Raw genomic sequence first — 25,108 nt, forward strand, 5'->3', positions numbered from 1 at the left:
TTTTAAATAAATAAAATATAAACATGAAAACTAAAAGGAAAGATAGAGAGGTAATTCATAATCTTTACTTTCTAAGCCTTTAGAAACAAAGAAATCGAAAGAAATTTTAATTTGACTATGTAAACGTTTAAAACTTCTATAAACCGGTATTTGCCTAATAGCATGAATAAAGAATTTCTTCTTCTCTCCCTATAAGGTACATCCTACTATTTTGAAATTCTAAATATGTCCAGTCATCTTTTAAAATGTTGGACAGTCTTGGGGTGCCTGGGTGGCTCAGTTGGTTGAGCATCCGACCCTTGATTTCAGCTCAAGTCATGATCCTGGGGTGGTGGGACTGAGCCCTGAGTCAGGCTCTGCACTGAGCACGGAGCCTCCTTGGGATTCTCTCTCTCCCTCTGCCCTCTCCCCCTCTCAGGCTTTCCCTGTCTAAAATTTAAAAAGGGAGCACCTGGGTGGCTCAGTCAGTGAAGCGTACAACTCTTGATTTTGGCTCAGGTCGGGTTCATTGTTGAAGGGTGGAGCCTACTTGGGGTTCTCTGGCTCACTGCCTCTCCCCACCTCACACGCAAGCTCTCAACACATGTGCATGTGCGCTCTCTCTCAAAATAAACTTTAAAAATTTTTTAAAAATAAAAATTGAAAGTGACATTTGCCCACATCTGAGAAAAATTAAAAATAACTAAAGCTTTGGGGTGCCTGGGTGGCTCAGTCGTTTAAGCATCCAACTTTGATTTCAGCTCAGGTCATGATCTCATGGTTGAGGAGTTCAAGCCCCACATCAGGCTCTCTGCTGTCAGTGCAGAGCCTGCTTTGGATCCTCTGTCCCCCCCTCTCTCTGCCCCTCCCCTGCTCACACGTTCTCTCTCTCTCTCCCTCTCAAAAATAAACATTTTAAATGTTTTTTAATAAAAAAAAAATAAAATAAAATTTTCATGAACCAAAATATACCAGGAATAACATCAAAATGGGAAGAAGGGAGTGGGAATCTGCAAAACATGATAAATAACTGAATATTTAACAATATACAAAAACTCCTTAAAAATCCTAAGAAACAGTCCAACCTAATTTTAATAGATCCAACACCCTAGCAGTCACTTCAGAGAAGAAATATAAACAGACAATAGAAACTCAGCCTCACTGAATGAGTAAAGAAAAGCAAGCAAACTGTAATAACGTCTTACCTATCACACTGACAAAGATCCAAAAGACTGGTATTATGCGTTGGGAACAGAGAGGAAGAGACACTACCATAAACAGCTGGTAAGGTGAAGACGGAAAATCTTTTGGGGAAACAATGTGGTAATATCTATAAAAATTTAAATATGCAGGGTGCCTAGGTGGCTCAGTCCTTGGTATCGGCTCAGGCCATGATCCCAGGGTTGTGGGACTGAGCCCAGCTTTGGGCTCCGCACTGAGAATGGAGCCTGCTTGAGATTCTCTCTCTCCCCCTACCTCTGCCCTTCTCCCCGCCTTGCACTCTAAAATAAAAAAAAATTTTTAACTTAATATGCATATCCTCTTGACTAATTCTATTTCTAGGAACTTCTACAAAATTACTCAATGATACAAAGATGTACAATGAAGGGTATTCGCTAAAATACTAATTGCAAAAATAAAAACTAAAAAATAAATGTTTATCAATTAAGAATAGGGCAGGGAGCCTGTGTGGTCAGTGAGCTGAGCCTCAAGTCAGGCTCCGCGCCAAACCTGAAGCCTGCTCGGGATCTCTTTCTCTCTCTGCCCCTCCCTGCTCCCACTCTCACTCTCTTTGAAAACTAAATAAACCTTCAAAAAAAAAAAAAAAAAAAAGAATAGGGCAATAAATGATGTTATATCCACAGTCATCAAACACTGAACACTGCATTCTTAGAGAATGAGGACCTGGACAGAGGATTTAAAGTGACAGCCCAAATGTGGGGGGTGGGAAGATGGGCAAAATGGGTGATGGGGGGAGAGATACAGGCTTCCAGTTATGGAAAAAGTCACAGGAATAGAAGGCACAACATAGGGAATATCGTCAATGATACTGAAAATAGTATATGGTGACAGATGGGGACTACACTTGTAGTGACCACAGCATGAGGTATAGAGAAGATAAATCACTAGGTTATACACCTGAAACTAATGTAACATATGTCAACTATACTTTAAAACATAGTTTTTTTTGTTTCAGTTATGGCCCAAATTGGCAGGCACATTTTATCTGGCCAGTAACCTTTTATTTTTTAAGTAAGCTCCACACCCAACATGGAGCTTGAACTCAGGACCCTGATATTAAGAATCCTGGTTCAGACTGACTGGGCCAGCCAGGCATCCCTGGCCAGAAACCTCTTCAAATAAATAGTGTATTATTTATACATGACAATTATTTATACAAAACTTACAAAATTATTTGTATAATGATAATAATAAATATTATCATTATTAACATGTTATCATATATAGAGAAAGAGATCAGAAAAAATCACAAATCACAGGAGTTGTGCTACAGAAACTTTTGCCGTCTATTTTATATTATTTCCGTGTTATCTGAATTTTCAAGAGTCATTTTGCAATGGCCTTTTAGTTGAAGAGAACAATAAAAAGTTTCATTAACCCAACAGATATTCATGTGACCTGGTATAAAGCTGCCTCAATCGATATAAGGTAGCTGAGAACTCTGCCCAACCCCCCCAAACGGTACTCAAGTGGTATTCTTTTATAAAATCTATTAAAAGAAGATAAAGCAGAATCCTAAGCAGTAAATTTCAGTCAATCCATGTTATCCCAGAAGTTCAAGGTCTAATAAAATCTTATTTCTTCAGAGCAATAAACAATTTTGAACAATGCAAGCTAGACAAGCACTTCTTCTGGATCCACTGGTTTTTTAAATGGCTGTCAAAATTTGGTCTTGCATTTTGGGAAAAGAACTGGTCTTTGTAGATCAACGATTTTTGGTCTTGATCTTTGCAGTCAACTAAACAGGTGACAATGTATGTAAAATACCAACTATTTACACAATCTTCTGGCTGAAAACCAGCAAACTAAAAGCAACTTCTGGTTTATTGCACAAAATAAACATTTGACATTTTTGAAAAACTCACTTTTCAAATAAGATAGAGAAACTTAAGTTTAAAAAATAAACTCATACATCAAGTGTATGATATATATTTAATTACAGGATATTGATAATATAAACTCCGACATCTCAAGTGACCTTTTTTTTTTTAATGTCCTTTTGGAAAAGCATTATAAAACCCATTAGTTTCCTTTCCAAAAAATAAAAAATAAAAAATAAATAAATAAAAGGAAAGCCTCCTTTATGATCATTTCAGAAAATGGTTCATCTATTTCAGCCTAAAGAAATCCAGAAAGTATGGAAACCAATTTGACAATAAACTTCATATATTGAAAAAAAAAAAAAAAGAAAGAAAGAAAGAAAGGAAGCAAAGGCTGAAGTGATGTGAGAAGTTAATATGGTGGGAAGGACTGGCAGAGTTAAGGAAGACAGGACTGAACTCTCCAAATAAACACCACCCAGCGCTCAAGAGAGGCAAAGAGCAGCAGAAAGCGACTTAGAAACCAGTTCCTTGAGGCAACAAGAAAGGATGGCTATGTTCAGACTGACAGCCATCCATCTATTTCTAAGACATGAGAAAAATGACCCAGCTCGCTACTATATTTGCTCCAATGGCTGAGAACCTAGACCTCCTGGTTCCACAATCTCAACATTTACAAAGGAAAGAAAGCACGTTACTGTATTTAAAGTTGACGGTGTACTGAAGAGGGCTAAATTATGTACTAGGTACACTAGCATATCTTTGTAAATAGTAACTAAATTTCTATTTACAATTAACGGAGGAAAGTGCGTTATGAGTCAATAAATAATGCAATCACGTGTTTATGTCTAAAGAGACCACGTTTTTGTCTCCTTCAATAAAAACAGCAAGTCCAAACTGCAAACATATAAAAGAACGTACACTGTTATTTTGATAGAGGCCTCTTCCCCCTCCAAAAAATAATCTGTAAACATTAAATGTTACGTGATGAACTCATAATCATTTCAAATATTACTAGGAAAATCAAAATTGTTAAATTGTTAAAACTGTTTAACTCTTGGGGCACCTGGCACCTGGCTAGCTCGGTTGAGCGGCTGACTTTGGATCAGGTCATGAGCTCGCAGTTCGTGAGTTCAAGCCCCGCATCTGCTCGCTGCTGTCAGCGCAGAGACCGCTTCAGATCCTCCGTCCCCCTCTGTCTGCCCCGCCCCCGCTGGCGCTCTCAGAAATAACAAAAATGTTAACAATTTTTAACTCTTCATAAATGAGGACTATGATGTCTTTCTAATGATGCTGCTTGTGTCAGACATCCTGAAGTAGCTCCACATTTAAATTGACAAAAAGTTCTCGCCATTTTCATCAGTAAACACGACACAAAATTCTTACAAGAACATTAAATTCTCCTGAGAATCTGGAAACGCATATTGGCGGGCTATTTTTAAATTACTAAACCAATCCTGCCACTTGCCGAGAAGACACGTCATTTGCGCAAGCCTCTTTCAGTCATAATACACACGGATGATAAAAATCTCAACATGAACAATCGATGAAGTAAAGTGCCTTCCGGTTTTTAGCAAGAAATGGTCAAATGTTCAAAAGAAATGCACTAATAAGAACTACAAGAGTAGCTCCTAAACCAGTTTCTTCATGAAAACTGGAAAACAGACACGACAAAGATCAGGACTGCCGACGCGAAGGCTTACAGGAGATCAAGTTTTTTGACTGAGAAGACAAACTAATGAAAGTCACCTACAAGCAACTGATTGTATAAACAGCCACATATTACATCAGTAAGGTGCACAACCCTTGGTGTGTATTTCTCTTAGTGACATTTTTCAAATGAAAGCTCCTTCAAAAGATTAACTGAGGGGCAAAGGAGATCAATGTCAAACATACAGCCACTGTCTTCAGAACTACTTTTAAAAAGAAAACTAGGGGCGCCTCCTGTGCCAACGTTCGACGGGCACTTCCGCACAGGCTCTATAACCTCGACGCCGGAAAGTGAGCGGCCGCAAGCGCCTTCGGGACACACGCCAAGAAAACGGCACAAGGAAGATGTGGCCTCTAAGTGCAACTGCAGAGCCCCTTGATCTGAAGTCGGCGTCGAGGGCGGTCACCCCATCAGGTCACAGCAGCCTGTGTCAGACGGTCTCCGCTAAATTAACCCAGACAAAAACCTGTCGTTTTAAAACTGGACACATCTACTTTACAAACACAGAAGGGACTGAAGTCTAAGACTTGAGTGAAAAACTGAAAACTGTCATTGAACGGTGCTCAGGCCACAAAAGATTTCAACTGAAGACGCAGCACTTGCAAAGGATCGGCTTATAAAAATAAGCAGTTAATTAAAACAATGTTATAACAGCACTTCCCAGTGTTGAAGGCCACAGACGTCAGGTGTTTGGAGCAACACTGCCGTCTGAACTTCTGCCAAGCCTACTGCTAGGAAAGTCTTTGCAAAACACACTACCTCTTATTTCTCCTCCTGCTTCTGACCTACTTCGGACTCCCAACTTTTAAAGCATATAAAAGAAATTGACGTACAGCTGGGAATGCTCAAACCGAAGAAAGATAAACACGGATATACTCTCATCTAAAAAGTAAGGAGATCAGACAGAGATCATTAAAGTCCTTTTCAGTCCTAAAATTTTATTATTTTTATTGTGAGAACGCCAAAAAGCTTATCGCAAACTGTATAAACGTTCAGCTTCCAAATGTCCGCGATGATGGTTTTAAAGGGGAAGTAAAAGATGAATCATTTGAAGCAGAATCAGCTCTCAAGAGTAGCTCGAAAACTAACAGATTTGACCGGGTCAGAGTTCCAGGCAACAAAAACAGAGTTCCTGAGGCTGGGGGTGATTTTCCTCCTTTCCCATCATCCTATTTTGTGAAAATGGTTTTTCCTCAACCTGCATGGGGCACTAAGTTTAGAAAAGAATTTTGTTCTATTAAAATGCTAACTTCTACAATTTCTCCTATAAACTCACATTAAAAAGTTAGATATCTTTACACTCAATAATTTATCTCCATTTGACAAAATTAAAAGCAAAATTCAATCAGTAAGTATTCATTTGAATAATCTGTACTTAAGGTTACATCATGAACAATTCAACGTGGACATAAACGGCGAACGTGACTCCTTTTTTAACGTGTCTGAGCAAAGTGTACTCTTCTAGGCCCACATCAGATCATTAGAGCAAGCAAACTGACTGAAGTCTTCCAAGGCTCAGTGTCCTCATGGGGTGGGTGGGGAGCATACGATGACCATCACAAACATTAAATGAGGTTCACGTGTGCAGAGTACCCAGCACTGGGTCAGAAATCATTACTGCCATCAACTTTTACTTATGAATAAAAGCTGGACTTTTGGTAGCATTTTGAGATTTGCAATGGGTGGCAAAAAGCATGTACTCCGTGTCTCTACTTCCTCCTCCAGATTTCTAAGATCTATTCCTCTGGGGAGAAGGAACAAGGTTTCTTTTTCCTTTACCTCAAAATTTCCAAAAGGTCACCAGACAAAACTTTCACATAATTACTTAGAAGCCCCATCCTTATTCCTTTTGAGAACATTCTGACTAGCATAGAAACGAATTCCTTCCACCCTTAATATATGAATAAAAGTCATTTACCCCTAACACACGGGCCCTGACCTATCCCAGATGGTGCGGAAGGTGTTAGCAGCATATGATATTTACCTACACAACTGCGAGCCCAGGCTTTAAAGAGGGGTCACCTGGCAAAATGAATAAATGACTAAGAATCATTCCAAGTCATGTGTCACCACCGAGACCACCACACCGTGACCCAGTCACTAGGACTGGGCTACTGTGACAGCACCGACAAGTTGCTCTGAAGCCAGCGTGTCACAATCTCAACAGGTCTCACGCGGTAGCAAATTCTTGCTTATTACAATATTTCATAAATATCATAACCTCACTGAACAGAGCCCACTGTCTAGATGCTTTTTCCATGTCTAGACATTCAGATAAACAATTACCCACTGCACGGTGTAACTTCATAAACTCCAAAGCGCTTTCTTCCTTCTGTTTTGATGCCCTTTCAAATAGCATTCCACCTCCTATGCCACCTTCTCCTATATAAAACAGGTACTTAAACCAAAATGCTTTGCGTAAAACCCTACTGACTGGGTTCTATAGTTTTTAAGCTTCTGCCATTTTCTTCTCATTTTGCTGCCACTGTGTTTTATGTGTCATTTAACTATAAAATCTGCCATACGTTTATTACCTTCCTTTGAAAATAGGATTAAGATCTACTTTCTTGATTTAGAAAATGCTATATAAAAGGACTTCTGATCTCTCAACACTGAATTTAAAAATTCTTAGAGAGCCTTAGAATTTGAACAAAATGTTCCAATAACAAATAACTTTCTTAGTTATTTAGTGCGTGAATATGCATGAAAAGGAAACATTTCTTGTAGCATGGCTAATTCACACTAAGGGGCAGAAAGAAAGATAACTACGAGTCAGAAAGCCTTGCTCTAAATAGTGATCTGATGAGGACATTAAAGAGTATTTAGTTTAAAAACTTTTTAAAATCAACAATCCTATAAAAATCTACGAATCTACCTGGTAACAGTGAAAATATATTCTAAACGCTACAGCTCTCTTACAGGAGTAGCTCTCAGTGTTACCTAAGGCAGCCACCAACAGTTAGTTGCACATTAAAAAGAAATAGCAGTGAACAGATGGACTTCCAGGAGTGAGTGACTTCCTATCAATAACCAGCCAACATTCCAACAGCAAAAACCAGAATGCACTGATAATCACTCCAGTGCGTGAGTTAACCAACCTCCCTGGTCCCGCGCAATGAGCTCACAGAAGTCAGGATGTGGACAGGCTGTATCCTTCGCTGTTTCCATTCTTGGTTTAAGATTTCCGTTCTTTCCAAAATTTTCTGACGATTGGAACTAAACATACTCTTTAAAAAAATGGAGGAGAGGAGAAGAGAAATTGTTCATTGTTAGAAAATTGGTAGTATCTCCAAAGCAGGTTAAAATCTAGTGATTTCTCAAAAATATCAGGAGCATTCCTGCAAACACATATAGATTTTACACTAAACTGTAGTTTCCCCACATTCGAGTAACACAAACACACCACACCTATTATTTTGTCAACATGATATAAAAATGAAATCACAATGACTTTAGAAACACAAAACCATGAAACACATTCCTTTGTATGGGGGTCCGGAGTCTACACATGCAATACAAAAGATACACTAAAAAGACAGTGATTTCTAAGCAGATTGAACAGCCATTAGATTACAATCTTTCCATTATCATTACGGTGCCTGGTACAATCTTTATGCTAATTAAGACAGATCAAGGCCCTTGGCTTCCAAGCCTTCGTTTATCTTTACTATAAACATGACCTTGGCTGAAAATGGACCCTTTGCAAATTGAAACTTCTCTTTGGGGGGCGGGGAGGGGGAACGACCCTTAACCGTAGGTGCACCGCACAAAAGATAAAGCTGTACCTTAACTTCGTCAGCCCGCCTGAACCTCTTGAGCTGCCGCAGCCGCATGTACTCTGATTTTACACGCTTGCGCCAACAAACCGGTCCCTTCTCAGATTTCTTCCCAGTCTGGCCCATGATTATTCTAAAAGCAATGGTTTCATATTAAAATCACTAATCTAACCAGCCTGAACATGATCACTTGCGTTTCAATCCCCAGCAAACTAACAAACAAAGTAAATAATACATGACACTGTTGATACTTCCAAGAAGGGGGGGTGTTCATTCGTTCTGTAGGGTTAAATGTAAAACATTTCATTCAAAGTTTAAACGTTTACTTAATACAACTTTTAAGAGGCGTTTTGAGTTACAAAGGTTCTCTACTCCCAAAGGACAACCGTCTTACAGAAACGTGATCGACCCCATTACGGAAATAACTCTATTACAGAAATACTCGAACAAGCTGGGTTTTAGTCTATGAGACTTCTGGAGCAAAAAAACAGACACATACTTTAAGTTTTTGACCATTAAATTAGCAGCTACAGGCATAAATGAAGAATGTAACTGAAAAAGAGAAATCTGAAACAGCAAAATAGACACACAGCACTCACAGTAGGAAGTACACAGTACATCGTCTGGTGCAAACTCAAGCATTCTCCCCGCACGCTTTTAATTAACCAGGCTTCTCACCTTCAGCACAGGGAGAAAAGTCTGTACTTTTGCCCCCTGTGCCACCTCTACTCACACGAGGGATGTCCCGGCCAGCAAACAAAAAATGCAGCAAATGCCGAGTAAATTCTTCCACCTTATCTGTAGTTGCGGGCTCTAGGAAGCAATTATGTTTGCATGTGGGGACAGCCCATCATTCCCCAGATGCCGAAGTCGTAACACAGAGTCCCCATTTTAAGTCTAAACCAGAACCTCTGCTTCTCAAAGTATTAAAATCAAACTTGTGAAAAAATTAAATATAAATAAATAGAAAATCATACTTGTATCTTCAAAAGATTAGGACAGTTCTCTGTCAGATGGTGCAAGGTGCAAAGCCGTCACACGAAGGACGTTTGCTTTAGTTTATCTAAGAGCAAAGGAAAGCCAGAATAAATAAAAGGGGCGAGGGAGACTGACATTTTGCACAGAGCAGCAGACCAGCAGAGAGGAGGTTGGGGGGCTGCAACACGGTCTGGGCACCAGAGGTGAGGGCGGCTTCTGAGACCACACTGGTGAGGAGAGAAAAGGAACAAGAACTACCGAAAACTCGGGGAAGACTGCAGTACAGGAGGGGGTGACGCCCCGGATTGAGCAACTGACAACTGAGCAGGGCTTCACTTCCCGTCGGAGAAAGCCCTCGGGCAAAGAGAAAGCGCCTAAGGAGACAAGATTTGCAGGAAGGCAGGGAGCCCAAAGGTCAGCGGGTAACTTTCTGTCAGAAGAGTCACCCACCGATGACAAAGCAGATGTGTGGATTTCTCAGGCTGAAAGAGGGCAAGACAGGCGCGCGATAGACTAGATAGGCCAGACCGTGACTACACAAAGACACAGAACTTGCCCTTAGGGAACTTAGGTCCCACCCAACAAGGCCGAAAAGAAGAAAACACACTGAGACTTACAGGAAAAAGGGGGGGGGGGGGGGGGGGTAAGGGGCAACAAAGGTGACAACTCAACCTTCAAAGTTGGGCTGGATTTCAAAAGGCCAAGAGAAATCGGAAGGGACCCTAAGGTATGAGCAGAGGACAGCTAGATACGGGACTCTGAAGGCGGGAAGGCCAGCGGGCAGGCCCCATGAGCAAAGATGGTCACCAGACTAGCTGAGGACCCCATATTACAGGCACTGAGGGAATGAGGAGAATAAACAGGCTTCAGAACTTGAGAGAAGTCAGTTGGAGGAGGCCACAGAGATAACGTGAAAAGGATAGTGTGACCTCACCTTTGGGCTGCTGACGTAGAGCAAAGATAACAGCCCTAAACCCCGAGAAGACTGCACTCAGGAGGGCGACCCCATCTTTGAGGCAAAGCACACAGTGTGGAAGACAGAAGATGCTGAGGCAGAGCAGAAAGACACCAAAGGCAGGAAGATACTGGGGCTTTATTTAAGAAATAACTTGGTGGCAATCGTTTGCTTTCCTATCTGCCAGTTAACAGATGAGCTCAGGTAACTCCGTGCAAATCCTTTTCAGACTTACGGCACTTCAAAGGCCTAGGAACTAGAAGGGAAAGCCATCAGATAAAAAGGGATTATCTTGCTTCATTAGCTCATAAACTCATCACGACTACCCCATCTGCTGCCTTGACAAACTCTTGGTCCTTGGAGGTAGCACCCCTGCACCTGAGGAAAGTTCCAGCAGAACATGGCACTTCTGATGTGAAGACAGGGACTACCACAGTTCATTTTTTTAAGGTACACATTTTATGTGCTGGTGAAGGGGCATCATTCCATCAATCACCATCAATCACAACGAGAACCCTCCTTGTTGAATAGTCTGGAATCCCTTCCATGGCATTTCTACCATTAGTAACTTTATCTCTGATGAAGTATGTCACAATAAAACAGCCTCTCTGACCAAAGGTATAAATGTACAAGTTGCAAGATCAACAAGAGAACATTTCAAAATTGATTCTGGAACCAACCTCTGTGTAAGACAGCATGTATGGATAAATCTCCACGTTCATAAATTTCACACAGCTCTTCCAAATAAAGAAGCACATCAGTGAAGGCTTTAAGCTATAGGATGGTCTGGTACATACGCCCAATAGAGAAGAAATAGGTAAAATTATGGTAATTCACTTACAGGAGATTATCCAAATACAAGGATCACGACCTCTGAATAACAATCTAAGAAATAAATCTAAAAATGTTTGGACTGTTTGAAAGCACAGGGATAAACAGGCTGGTCCACTAAAAAGTAATAAAATTTAAGGCACCATTTATAAGAACGTTTTATATAAAATAAACCCTCTCCCACTATCACGGCATTTACAACATATTAAAATCCTATTTTCATGTTTTTCAATCCAACACGTCCCCACTGTAAGTTCTTCAGTAGCAAGAACCATTTTTATTCATTTGCAAAATCGCAGAGCCTGGCTGTGTGCCTGGCAAGTACATTTTAAAACAAATGCCAACAACAGGTCTATTAACGCATGCTGACCGTGAACTGCTCAGAGTCCAGCTGTGCCCAGGTAGGAAAAGGGCAGGACTTTCCACGCAGGGGCACGGGAACTGTGCCCCACTCCGGAGAAACCCCCAAGGAGATGAGTCTCAGAGACAATTAGGACCCTGTGGTCCAGATGTCCCACCCATCAACAGGTCCGGAGCATACGACCCGGAGCTTCTGGAATTCTTTTTACTAAGGAAGTTGACGTGGCCTTAAAGATCTTTACCAAACTAAGGATAACATCAGTACCTCACAGCTGGCCGCCAGCACCAAACACACGCAGAAACACGGAGTAGTGAGCCTCCAGATGTCAGGCGGCCCTCACCCTTCCCAGCGAGTGGCAGCCTCGGATCAGGTTTTCCAACTGTTTTCCACCACACCACAGCCCAGCAAATATTAAGCTACAGTCCCAAATATTCATACATCAGCAGAAAGAAACCTGTATGAAAATGACGCGGCAGGGTGCCTGGGGGGCTAAGACCGTTGAGCGTCCAACTCGACTTGGGCTCAGGTCACGACCTCTCGGTTCGTGGTTTTGAGCCCCGAGTCAGGCAATGCACTCACAGTACGGAGCCTGCTTGACATTCTCTCTCTCTCCCTCTCTCTGCCCTTCGCCTGCTTGAGGGCCCTCTTTCTCTCTCAAAATAAATAAACTTGAAACTTTAAAAAATAAAATGACATGGCACTAAATGGATGAGGATTTGCGAATACATACAATTTATGAATTTCTCACAGATCTGTTTAGTTCCATAGGTGAAATGGTACTATATGACTTTTATCCAGAATATGAATAGCTTCTCTCATTCAAAACAGAGAGTACAGCTGTCGTCACTAAAACAGGATTCCACCCATATGCAGTAAAACCAAAACAACAGGTATTCTTTAATTCAAAAGACAGACCCGATCATGGCAGGAGACCGTCGAAACCGTAATACAATGCAGCAAAACCTTACAGAAGAGCCTACCTACATATAGGTTAAACAAAATCAAGGAAAATTACATAGTCTCGAGGCTACTGTATGAATCAACCAAACCCCGATATTCGGAACACAAGCCCCGGCATCCAGCTGTCCCCCTAGAGCAGACGTGGCGCTGTTCTGCCACCCGGCATCAGCTCACTTGCTCCGGACCTTCCCAGCAGCCCACCGCTCCCGGCACACAGTCTGGACACGTGACCACACTGGTCTGGTCACAGGGAAAATCTCAGGAGGCTCCCTCCCAAGCGGGGACAAGAATGCTCACTCCTCCACTGAGACTCGAACCTGGATGGACACTACCAAACAACCCTGGAAGCAAACCCGCACGCTTGAAAAGAGCCTGCAAAAAACGGAGTCAGTAACGGCAAAGGAAGAGACACGCAAAGCCGCGACCTGGGCTCTCATCACCTCACTGAGCCCTGAGCCAGGCGAGCTTTGCCGAACCAACTCCAGAACCTCAGTTACACGAGCCAAGAAATGCCCTCCTTTTTTGGGGGGTCGTAAACCAGTTCGGCTCGGGTTTTCCTGCCACGTGAGACAGAGGGGCCTGAGACACATTCTTCGTGTGGAGGGTACGCGCACAACCCTGCCCGAATTAACAGATGTGTTCTGGTGAGCATCTCCTCGCGGTCACGGTGAGGGCATCACCAGAGGGCTCAGTTACGACAGTGGGGCTCTGCTGCCCACGTGGTAAGGAGCCTCCTCCATCCTCAGGTCCGTACAGCCCCTGCGACATGCCAGGACACACGTCTCCACCTCTCTGGGGACAGGACACACAGCCCAAAGAACCAGCGTTCCTGTCCCCCGGGTCCAACCTGCGAGGGCCCTTTACTGAAGATGGTATCCCCGCCCCTCCCTCCTTACTCAGTCAAGGACAAGGAATTAAAAAAAAGAAGTTCCCTAGGCATTTTCCGTTCCCCCGATGCCTCTCTTTAAAGGTTCTTCATTCCTAAGTGATTTGCTGAATCAAGACACTAGCCATGTAGTTAGTCTTGCCCGGTTCTGTTCCTACTTGTCTTAAGAAAACTAAATAATAAACTACATGTACTACTTATCCTCCCTAACTAAATTAATAGCACTAACTCGACTCTTTACGGACTACCAGACTCAATAATGTCAAATCCAAACCTAACAAAACTTAAATATGACGACGGCAATATTCTTGATGTCCTTCCCTAACTAGAATGTCTTTTTACTTGAGTAAGAATGCCATAAAATTGCCCATTTTGAAAAACTGCCAGTCTTCAATAGTGCTTTTATGTTTAAAATGCTTTGAGGGCGGCTGTCTCATTTAACAATTTCATTCATTTTATTTTTTTCCAAGTTAAACTCTCAGCCAACGTTGAGGCTTGAACTCACGACCCCAAGATCAAGAGCCGGCCAGGCGGCCCAATTTCATTTATTTTTCTAAGTTAAAAATCCACTGCTTTAATAAACTCAAATATAAGTTAACAGTAATTAAGATTTGTAGGTAAGAAGGAGACAGATACAAAGAGAATTTAGAGCGACACGTCGATGTTACTCTTGGTAAGACAAAAATTAATTGCCCGAGAAGCAGATCTCCTGCCTGAGGGGAAATAAAGACCCTGTGTCCTATGAAAGGAAGGGAAGACGGTGAGCGAGGAGCCCGGAGTCAAACCAGTCAAGACTCCGTCTCAGGCCACCCCCCCTTGGAGTGTTAGGTCCGCAAGGATTCAGGCTGGGTTACTCAGGCTGGGTTCCGGTCCTGCTCAGCCAAAGCTGGAACTTGAGTAGCAAACTAAATCACAATGGGATTAGAGTAACCGAATTAACAAAATAAGTATCCATGAGTCCATGACAGAAATAAGTGGTTAATAAATTAATGGGGGGCGGGGGAGGGACAAATCTCCCTTACAAGGAATTCCAAATAATAATAATTCTGTAACAGGAGAGGGAGAGCTCAGGTCCCTTCTCCGTGAGCTGGCTGCCACAGGAGAGTATGGCTCGGGAAAGAGTAAGGTCACAGCACAGAAGCCCAGAAGGCACCACCCTCAAGTGATTATGGTTAAAAGATCAGGGATGAGCCACGCGGTCGTCATGCACAATGTAACGCGATGTGATGAGAAGGGTATGTCACTTCTGTGGTATTCTTCCCCCAAACCTCACAGCCCATAGCCTCAGTCTAGAGCAGGAGAAAAAACAAAAATCAGACAAACCCAAACCAAAGGACATTTCTGCAAAATACTTGACCAATATTCCTCAAAACTATCAAGAGGACTTGAAAGCAAGGAGAGTCTGAGGAACCGTCACAGATGTGCGGGCCTAAGATCATTCAGTGTGGTATGGTCTCTGGCCTGGATCCTGGGACAGAAAAAAACAAACATCAGTGGAAAAACTGGTAAAATCCAAATAAAGTCTCTAGTTTAATTAACGGTATCATACTGATGTTGCTTTCTACATCTTGACAAATGTACCAGGGTTACCGAAATCTAGTTATTCCAAAATAAAGTTTTTTAAATACACACACACACACACACACACACACACACACACAGAGAGAGAGAATTAAGTTCTACAACAACCAAATATAAAGACATTCACTTTTAAAATGACATCGACTTGGATGCCTGGGCGGCTCAGTCGGTTAAGCATCCGACTTCAGCTCAGGTCATGATCTCACAGTGTATGAGTTCAAGCCCCACGTCAGGCTCTGTGCTGTGCTGACAGCTCAGAGCCTGGAGGCTGCTTTGGATTCTGTGTCTCCCTCTCTCTCTGCCCCTCCCCTGCTCATGCTCTGTCTCTCTCTGCTCAAAAATAAAAACATTTTTTAAAAAATTTTTTAATGACATCAACTTTTGGGTAGCCTGCAGGCTCAGCTGGTGGAACATGTGACTGTCGATCTCAGAATTATAAATTTGAGCCCCATGTAGGGTGGGGTATAGAGATGACTTAATAACAAAACCTTAAACACACAAACAAAATGACATTCACTTTTTAAAATGCTAAACAGGGACATCAGGGTAGCTCAAGTCATGATTTCACAATCATGGGATTGAGCCCCACGAGGGAGGGGTCTGCGCTGGGCATGGTGTGGAGCCTGCTTGGGATTCTCTCTGCCCCTCCCCTGTGCAAGTGCACAGCGTCTCTCAAAAAAAAAAAAATAAAATGATAAACAGAAAAATACATTAAAAAGTATTAAAATCCGATGTAAAATGTTAAATAGGAAAAACAACAAAAAAAATGATTAGAACTAATTTGAAAACAAAGTTAAAAAGAACACGCAGTAATCAAGGGCAACCGGCACTTTTATAAACCTTAACTTCAAACAAAATTGAGGGGAAGATTCCCACATATAATTGTACTATTTAAAAACTGAGATAACCTTGTATTTGAACAATTTAAAAGGAAGAAAAAAAAAAAACTCCATAAAAGCTTTAAGATGATGTCTACTTAAAAAGATAATGCACATTTAGGCTGCACTAATAGAACTACAGAATCTGAACCAAGGAAAGTAATTGTGCTCTGATACACATGCACTGATCAGACGAACCAAAAGGATTCTATACAATTCAAGTCCAGTTTAGGTGTGCTTAAGACAGCCAGAAAAACAGATCTTTGCCCCAGCTGCGAAGACAGCATTAAGCACATTACACAGAAAAGAGCATTTGAGTTTAGAATTTGAACAGAGAGAAGTGTTAATATACATTCACTCATTCAACACACAGTGAACATCTAACACATACCGGGTACTATTACAGAAACTGAAGAATTAGCAGTAAACAAAACAGACAAAAATCTGCAACCCCATGAACTTAAAATCTACTTGGATGGAAATGATCAAAAACAAAGTGAAATGTTTAGTATGTAAGATAGTGTTAAGTGCTATGAAAGCGCCCAAACCAAAGACAGGGGTGGTCAGCTGACAAAAAAAGGAACCTGGGCTAAAACACTTAAGGTAAATTTCCCGGTAGAGATTCCCAAATAATTGGATTAAGTATCTATCCGATGTAGATTTCAGTACTCTACAATTCTCCAGCGATCAACACAGCCTGATAGGCTTTTCCACGGACATTAAAGACGGCACTCAAGGATTGCTAGGTGCCACTGTTCAGGTTAACTACTAGGTCTGATTATCCCGAACAAATAAAAAGTTAACACACCATTTCATAAAATATATTTATGCAAATATCCATTATCTGCGTTAGCGTTATATCAAGCCAAATTAAAGAAACAGATTTGTAAAACTGGTCCTGAGGCTACAGCATTGTTACAAGCTCTAATGTTGGCTATTCAGTTTTAACCAAACAGTATCATTAAATACGTGCTCATCTGACCGTATTTAATTTCTAACTCTGCTTTGGTTTTACCGTAAGAAGTTTTTAATCTGTAACATCTCCAGGGAATATATAAACAAAATTAAAGTCAAGTCAACTCTCAGATTCCATTTAACACTCGAGTTCCAAGAACATATTAGGAAAATCCGGGGCACTGACGTAATTCAGGAACAGAGCACTATGTGCTCTGACTGGGTTAACGGCAATGTGAATGCAGAAAAAAGATACCAAGAGACATTCTAAAATTAAAAATCAGATGTACTTACAGGAGAAGGAAAAAGGACAGATCAAAAGAGGTTAAGGCCTTAAGTGAGCCATCTAGATGACAAAGAATTTGGCACTTATGATGCAGATTGAGACGTTAATTACTCACAGGGTTGTCCCCAGCAGAGAGAATGATGGACCGTTCACAGGAAGGTTCACAGGAAACATACACACCTTTCTTCTCAAGCATCTGGTCTCAGGACCCCTTTAGTTCATCTGGGCTCTCTCTAACTGCAGGTATCCAGCATCTTAGAAATTACAACCTGAGGGGCGCCTGGGTGGCTCACTGGTTAAGCACCTGATTTCAGCTCAGGTGATGATCTCACGGTTTGTGAGTTCGAGCCCCCTGTCAGGCTCTGTGCTGACAGCCCAGAGCCTAGAGCCTGCTTCGGATTCTGCGTCTCCCTCTCTCTCTGTCCCTCCCCTGTTCACACTCTGTCTTGCTCTCTCTCAAAAATAAATAAAAACATTAAAGAAAGAGAGAAAGAAATTACAACCTGAGAAATTTTTAAGCCACCAACTCATTTGGGGCACATGGGTGGCTCGGCAGGTTGAGCATCTGACTTCAGCTCAGGTCATGATCTCACAGTCCATGGTTTCAAGCCCACGTCGGGCTCCATGCTGACAGTGTAGGGGCTGCTTGGGATTCTTTCTCTCCCCCTCTCCACCCCTCCCTCATTCATGCCCTCTCTCAAAATAAATAACTTAAAATCAACTCATTTAAAAATAATAGCAAGCTTATTACATGTTAATTGAAATAACACCTTTTAATTAAAAAACTATTTTCTGTTAAAAAAAAAAAGTCAGCAAGTGTACGGTTCTACATTTTTGCCAATTTTTAAAATATCTGTCTTAAAAGAAGACAGCTGGATCTTATCTGCTTCTGCATCCAATCTGTTCCAATGCTGTTTTGGTTGAAGAATATGAAGAAAATCCATTTCCAAACAGGTATTTAGCTAGAAAATGGAAGTGTCCGAACAGCCTTGAGGTCATTGTGGATCTCATTACACTTAAATTGTCCTATGAAAAAAGTAGCTAGTTGAGTTCCAACCTCCTAAGTACTTGTCCTCAAGACCACACTATTCTTCCATAAGCAGTGGTAGTTCCTTAACATCATCCCCCATCTGAGAAATACTGGTCCACAGAGTCATGCAGATTTTCCAGGAATTGACCTATTTCCAAAAATCGTATTTGGTAAAGCCACTGAGCTCATCAAAAAAGTCTTTTTATTAAGTATTTACTGGGAAGCTGTCAAGCTCAGTGACAGATACACATTTTCCGAAAATTCTAATTTTTGCTTGAAAGGTCGAACATTATCATCGGCGACAAATACAGTTGTTGTTCTCCTTGAAGGACAGGCTCCCCTCCCTGAAAAATGTTTGCCAAATACCTGTCTGAATAATCTTAGTCTGTCTGTCAACCGCTCTTTCAAGTAAAAATGTTCTCCATGAAAAAAGCGGCCAATGCAGCCTGCAACTCGATCACGTCAGCGCCGCCCTGGAGGCCAGACCCGGCATACTTTGGGCCACAGCACTTTACACGTTCCCATCCTGTGCAACAGGATATTTAAAACATGCACACTCAGGATCAGAGTTAATAAAATCAGCGACTTGACATTCTCTATAACTGTTTTTTGGTGTTTTGTTTAGCTCTAAGGTGCCGTGGTTTTTACCCACTATTGCTTCTCCACCACAGGTGCGTATGTCAACACAAGGAAGGAAGGAAGGAAGAAGAAAGGACGGAAGGAAAAGAGAGAGGCAAATGACATTTTAGTATTTTACAAAGGTAACTTCACAGACCCTCTGAGGTCCACAGACCGTGCTTTGAGAACAGCCACCGTAAGTATATCCAGACACCGTATGAATCAGAACCCTAACAATCCCTTCCTTTCCATTTGCCTCGCAAAGCACCTAGGATGGACAATATATTCCAATTACATACTTCTAAAAGACACACTTACAAGAACGAAGGCCTAGAAATCACCATTCTTGCAACTAAAAACAAAAATCCACGTGACGAATATTTAATGAGGGATACTTTGCCCTGCCAAACTATGGAACCTAAACGGTAAGATTTGGCATTCGTCTGTGCCAAATTAAGTGACTAAGGTCTAACAAAATGCATTTTAAAGAAATTGCTTATTTTGACACTTGAGAGGCCTATGTCTAGCAAGATGCATTATAAAGAAATTACTTATTTTCACCCATCTGTCCGTCCTACCCTTCACCACTGTAAGAAAGCATCATCAATGGTCACGGTCACTCTTCTGACCCTCCAGCTACCTAAAACCACCTCGTCCTACCAACCAATGCCCCACGTACTCACACTTCACCCTGCTCCCATAAAAGAAAGATAAAATAAAAATCGTGTTCCAGGGACCTTTTCAATTCCTAGGATGCCTCTACTTGTACCTAAAAAGGAGAAAAATGACAAAAATATGCAAGCTCACTACTGCTGGACACAAGCATTCCACCCAAACGACACGTAAAACACTAGCAGAAGAAACTTCCACAACTTCTGTTTGAAGGACCTGGGAAAGCCAGAAATGAGAGCTATTATCAACGAGAATTTATGGAGCATTCTGAAAATCTAAACACCGTGTTGCAACAGGCATCTTGGTGCCTAAACTTTAGCAGGCCACTCGGACATGCAACTACAGATAAGCAAGTATCATGAACAGCATTTGTGGTCAAGTGTTGAGGAAACAGATGAGCCAGTGGCTACGGAGAGAGAGAAATAAGGGCAAAAAACACGTATCTTATTTGCAGCCCTGGTTTAAGTAATACTAAAAACGCACAGTACTGTTAAAAGGCTCAGAAAAATTACGGTAACGTGGCATCTTGACTGAATAGAAAACAGTGACTTGATTGTTACAGCGAATGTGAGTAGACCCTAAACTAATGCATTTTCCACAAAAATAAGATCACTCTCCTCCTCTAGCAGAAGAGTAAACTAAACTCGAAGTTCAACATGGAGGCTTACAGACCAGCATTCCTGTGTTTATCTGAAAAGGCTATCAGTTTACAAAGACAAGTCTTAGAAAAGAAACAGCCATCTAAATTTAAACCAACTGGAGGGGGTGCCTGGCTGGCTCAGTCAGTGGAGCATCCAACTCTTGATCTCCGGGTCATGAGTTCGAGCCCCATGCTGAATGTAGAGATTACTTAAAAAAAAAAAGTTCCATAAATTTAAACCAACTGGAGAATTGAACTATCATAAATATTGTAAAGAAGTTGCTTCAACTTTATAAAACAGATTAAAGTGACACTCAGAAATTAAAGTTTTCTTTGGGGCACCCAGCTGGTTCAGTCGGTGGAGCGTGCAACTCTTTCTTGATCTCGGGGTTGTGAGTTTCAGCCCCATCTTGGGTGTAGAGATTACTTAAAAACATCATCTTAATAATTCTGAATTGAAGAAGAAAAAAAAAAAAAAAAAAAAAAAAAAAAGGACTGGGTAGTTCAAACTACTAAGCCCAAACCGTGTGCAGAACCTCTCAGAATTTCCAGGCATCCTGCAAGCCAAGTGACCATCATCTGGCAGTTTCAGCACCTGCACGTACACCACAGGGGGATAAAACGTCTGCGAGTGCCATCGTTTCACCTGTGGACACCAACAGAAGTCTTCACTGAGTGAGACCTTCAGAAACTCCTCTGGCTCATCTCGGCCCTAAAGTTCATTTTCTTGCTAAGAATGATAGTAGTTTCGGGACAAGATGGAAGTCAAGGAGGTAGGTAGGGGTAGTTAGGAGCTACAGACATTTCCATGGCTTTCCTACACTTAAGGATTCTCACGAAGAGAACTATACTGCTGAGGTTCTATATTAAGGTACCAGGTAACCTTACAGCATCATTTACAACGAATGATATTTTTCAGCATGTTTCACCAAACATATATGTTATCGATCTAATTTATGAGTATAACATCACTTATCACTAACATTTAATGCCCTGGGGGGAAAAAAATCTCTTTTTCAGCCTCCAAATATCTATGGAAATGCTATAAGAAATTCATCAACTGCAGGGAAACCCATCATATAATCCCTGCAGTTACCGCCCTGGAATTTCCACAGCGACACAAAGGTTTTTAAGCAGGAAAAAAGACTTCCATCCCAGCACTTCCATGTGGCAGAGAGAACGAGAAGGCTAGGACGAGCACCCACCACCTAGGCCTCTGACTGTGGGGCCAGGAAACACAGCACTTTGGGGAGTCCAGGGTTAAACACTGGTATTTTCACCAGCACAGAAGGTCTCTTTACACAGGGTAAGGAGGCAAACATCTCGCCCTTTATCTGAATAGTCCTAACGGGTGAAGACTGAGGCAACCAACAGTGGGAAGAAATTTCCTTTCCAGAAAATGTGTATGGTACAGCCGGTATTTGGTTGCATGCTGTTAGCAGCTGACAAATGACACCAGACAAATGGTGAAGAAAACTATTTCATTTCTTTAAATACAAGAGTAAATTCTGTAAGAAAAACTGGAAAATAGTAACTTTGCACTTGCCAATGCAGTTCTGTGTGGAGAGAAACTATTTTCATTACACACACTACTCTCCGAATGGTACTGCGCTTTGGATACTTCTGGTCACCAAATGTGTGGCGACACCAACTGGCCGTCCTACAATTTAACTCCATGCTGCCGCGAGCTTCCTGGAGAGGTTTGTCCCACCCTACTTCAGATGCCAACCGCAAGTCCAGATTGTCACCTGAGCTCCTACCAACTAGCTACAGACTGTAGGCTCCCATGATCCCCTTGGGTTCAATTCATTTGCTAGAGCAGCTCACCGAACGCAGGCTAACAGTTTCTTTACTAGGCTACCAGTTTGTTATAAAAGGATGTAACTCAGGAAGAGCCAGACAGAAGAGATGCACGGGGTGAGGCACGTGGAAAGGGGGCGGGGCTTCCACTGTGGGGAGGGGGGGGAGGCGGCAGCAATCTCCCAGCAGCTCCTGGTGGGCACCAACCCTGCCCTTCTGGGTTTCTCCAGAGGCTTCCTTAGGTTAGCATGACTGAACTCCGTATCTCCAGCCCCACTCCCTCCCCAGAGGCAGGGGACAGGGAGGGTCTGCAAGTTCCAACCCTTCTAATCCCAGTATTAGTTCCCCCAGGAACTGGCCCCATCCATAGGTGCTTTCCCAAGTCACTTCATTTGCACAAACTCAGGTAAGGTTCAAAGGGGTTTGTTGTATCAAGACACCTTCATCACTTACAAAATTCCAAGGGTTTTAGGTGCTCAGTGCTAGATACAGGATAAACTGATTACAAATCACAATATACCAATCTGATTGTTTACAAAGTTAGTTTAGTCAGATACATAACAGTCCTAAAAAAGCTTTTAGGTGCTCTTATTCCTATAATGCAGAGACAAAAAAAGAGGAAAAAACAGGCTTATAATCACCATTAGGGATTTTATGAATGAATTAATAAAAAGAATTTGAGAGAAATGCGTATCATGTAACAACTCAGTTAAATGCCAGCCAAGAGGAAGCACAATCACCTGCGACAGGGATGTGACCTCCGGCCCAATGCTTCTCAAACTCCCCACAGAAACGGCTCTAAATTGGTAAAAAGAAACCAACCACCTTGAGTCCTACAAAGGACCCAGAGGCAGCAAAAGCTAAGGGACTTTGGTCCTCCTAGCTGCATTAGCCTATACAAGTTACTTACCCTCACACCAAGGTCCTACTTCTTTACCTCTGAAACCGACTTCCTCTTTGAAGGCACATGGAAGTCCTCAACAATCACAACTTGCTCAGGTACTTGTCCGTCTCCTTTTTGCAATGAAGATCAAGTCCACAAAAGCTCTTTGCTAAGGAGACACAAGTGGTTTAATGGCAGAGCCTAGACTAAAGCCGAAGTTTTTTGCACAAAATCTAGCTGCCAATGGAAGCCGCCCTTTAAAAACACCTTCTTCACAGAACTTGAGCTCTGTGTTACAGGCAGATATTCTCCAAAGGCCAAACTGCTTACAGGCCAAAGCGGGACAGCAACTCCTCATTTCCTTCCCAGCCTGTTCAAGCAACATTTCTGCCATTCATAAGTCTTCTTGATTTCTCTAGAAGGACACTTCCCAACCTTTTCTGACTCGTCAACATTTTGCATAGGAACATATCCCATAGTACCCACTGGGAGTGTTTTAAACAGTTTTGCTATTTTTGCTTGTACTATTAAATAATTTGAATATGGACACAATTTACATCAAAAGTCTATAAATAAGGATACTCATTGCAGCTTCTTTCCACCTAGTAAGATGACAGATCAGTACACTGGTAAAAAACTTCTAACGTTCATCACACTAAAATCTTTAAAATATTCAAAGGACAGATATTTCATTTAGCAAATATATAGTGCTTATTTTAAAATAATTAAAAATGCATGATTTTCAACAAAATTTAAAAGGAAAATGTTTGGTTTAGAGACCCCATGTTTATGAGGCACAAGGTAGATTCTCACTGAACAGTTGTTAGTTCTATTATTTGTAGGCACATGGCAGGCATTCGTGTATCTACAAATAAAATACGGTGGACATTTCACTATTAAGCTATGGCATCAAAAACGCACAAAAGCTGCTTTAATGACTGAAACTCTTTAACTGTTTAAAGAAAATTATCTTATTTTCCTAAATTTGGGGGTTTACTTACAAAGCACTTCTCAGTCTTTAGTACCAAAAACAAAGGCACTATAGATAAAATAGCCATGATGTTTTGTCTTTTTGACACATTTTTAAAACTCACTAGACATCTTGATGTATGAATTTAGCTCACATGAATGCAACTGAGGGATAAAGATCATCCTGAGATAAATTTTCAGAATTACTATCTGACACTCCTCACTTGCTTCCAGTTTCTCAACCTTTTTGCCCTTAATCAATGGTATGTTAAAGATATAAATTAATATCTTATAATAATGCCTGACAATAAGTAACAAAGTTCACTGAGTGATACATAATATAGCCATGTAAAACTCACTTGATAGAATCTAGAAGGCTCTGCTTTAGGGGCAGGGGTGCTATTTAAATTACTTACTGAGTTCTAAAGAAGCGACCTACCAAGTTTTCATGGCTGCGATCGTAAACCCATTTCACAAAAACTTTATTTCTATCCACTATGTACAAAACCCTTTTCTACCTGCACCACGTAGATGAGTAAAATAATGTTTAAAATGAAGGAGAGAGGGAAACACAAGAGATGTTCTGTGGTATTGCTTTCTACGCAGGAGATAAACTATCTGGTTTGGTTGGGAAAGTTTAAGGGTGTTTTGAGCCAAACAAACTAAACAGTATCTTGAGATGCTAAAATGGCAGGGAAGGCATTCCAGAAAGAAGACAGAGCACAGACTTTCCACAGGAAACTTCCTGGAGCCTAGTAAAAAGACCAATCGAGTGCAACAGAGGAAGGGGATAAGAAAGCTATCAGAGAGGAGACCAGTTAAGATACAAGAGTTCAGGCTGCTCTGCAGACTGCCTAGCTTCAGGAGTGTCTTACAGGAACTGACACCCAGGGAAAGACTGAGTTGGGCAAGGGCATGGTAACTGGCAGAGGTCTAGGACGCCCGACTGAAGCCCAGAGGCTTGCGTCCCCCACGCCCTTTACTAAATAAGGAGAGGGAGGAGTAATGGATTGATTACTTGTATGATGAAGAAAAACTGAAAATTGTGAGGGTAATCCAGCTGTTGAGCAAAAGAAAGAACGGATACTCTGCAGAGATAAAACAAGCAGATGCAGAAATCAAGTATATATGCTCTTAAAAACCATCTGTGTATATAACAAAAAATCTACTTAACTGTCAAAATAGGTAGACCAAGCTTGCAGTCTTACACTTTTACACACCAGATTCTAAGATGAGGATTACTTTTGATTGACTCTTAATATTCTCTTTATCCTTTAATTCTAATAACTGAAAAGGTC

The 25,108-nt window shown here is 41.5% G+C and overlaps 1 protein-coding gene across 12 annotated transcripts in view; it reads right to left on the reverse strand.

Annotated features, from left to right (window-relative positions):
* EZH2 (enhancer of zeste 2 polycomb repressive complex 2 subunit) overlaps positions 1-25,108 on the reverse strand; it is a 63,678-nt gene that overhangs the window by 31,797 nt on the left and 6,773 nt on the right. For 2 of the 12 annotated variants that reach the window (XM_015541435.2, XM_042974647.1), the window contains exons 1-3: positions 9,506-9,591; positions 8,538-8,661; positions 7,878-7,979 (exon numbers count right to left, since the gene is read on the reverse strand). In XM_015541435.2, coding sequence (XP_015396921.2) covers positions 7,878-7,979; positions 8,538-8,654 — 219 coding nt within the window. In that variant the 5' untranslated portion in view covers positions 8,655-8,661; positions 9,506-9,591. Of the gene's footprint in view, positions 1-7,850; positions 7,980-8,537; positions 8,662-9,505; positions 9,592-11,141; positions 11,230-22,868; positions 23,011-25,108 lie in introns of those variants that run through there. The other 10 variants (XM_042974662.1, XM_042974617.1, XM_042974628.1 and 7 more) reach the window with 6 other exon arrangements.

This window comes from Panthera tigris, chromosome A2 (assembly GCF_018350195.1).
Source record: "Panthera tigris isolate Pti1 chromosome A2, P.tigris_Pti1_mat1.1, whole genome shotgun sequence".
In the NCBI taxonomy this organism is placed as follows: domain Eukaryota; kingdom Metazoa; phylum Chordata; class Mammalia; order Carnivora; family Felidae; genus Panthera; species Panthera tigris.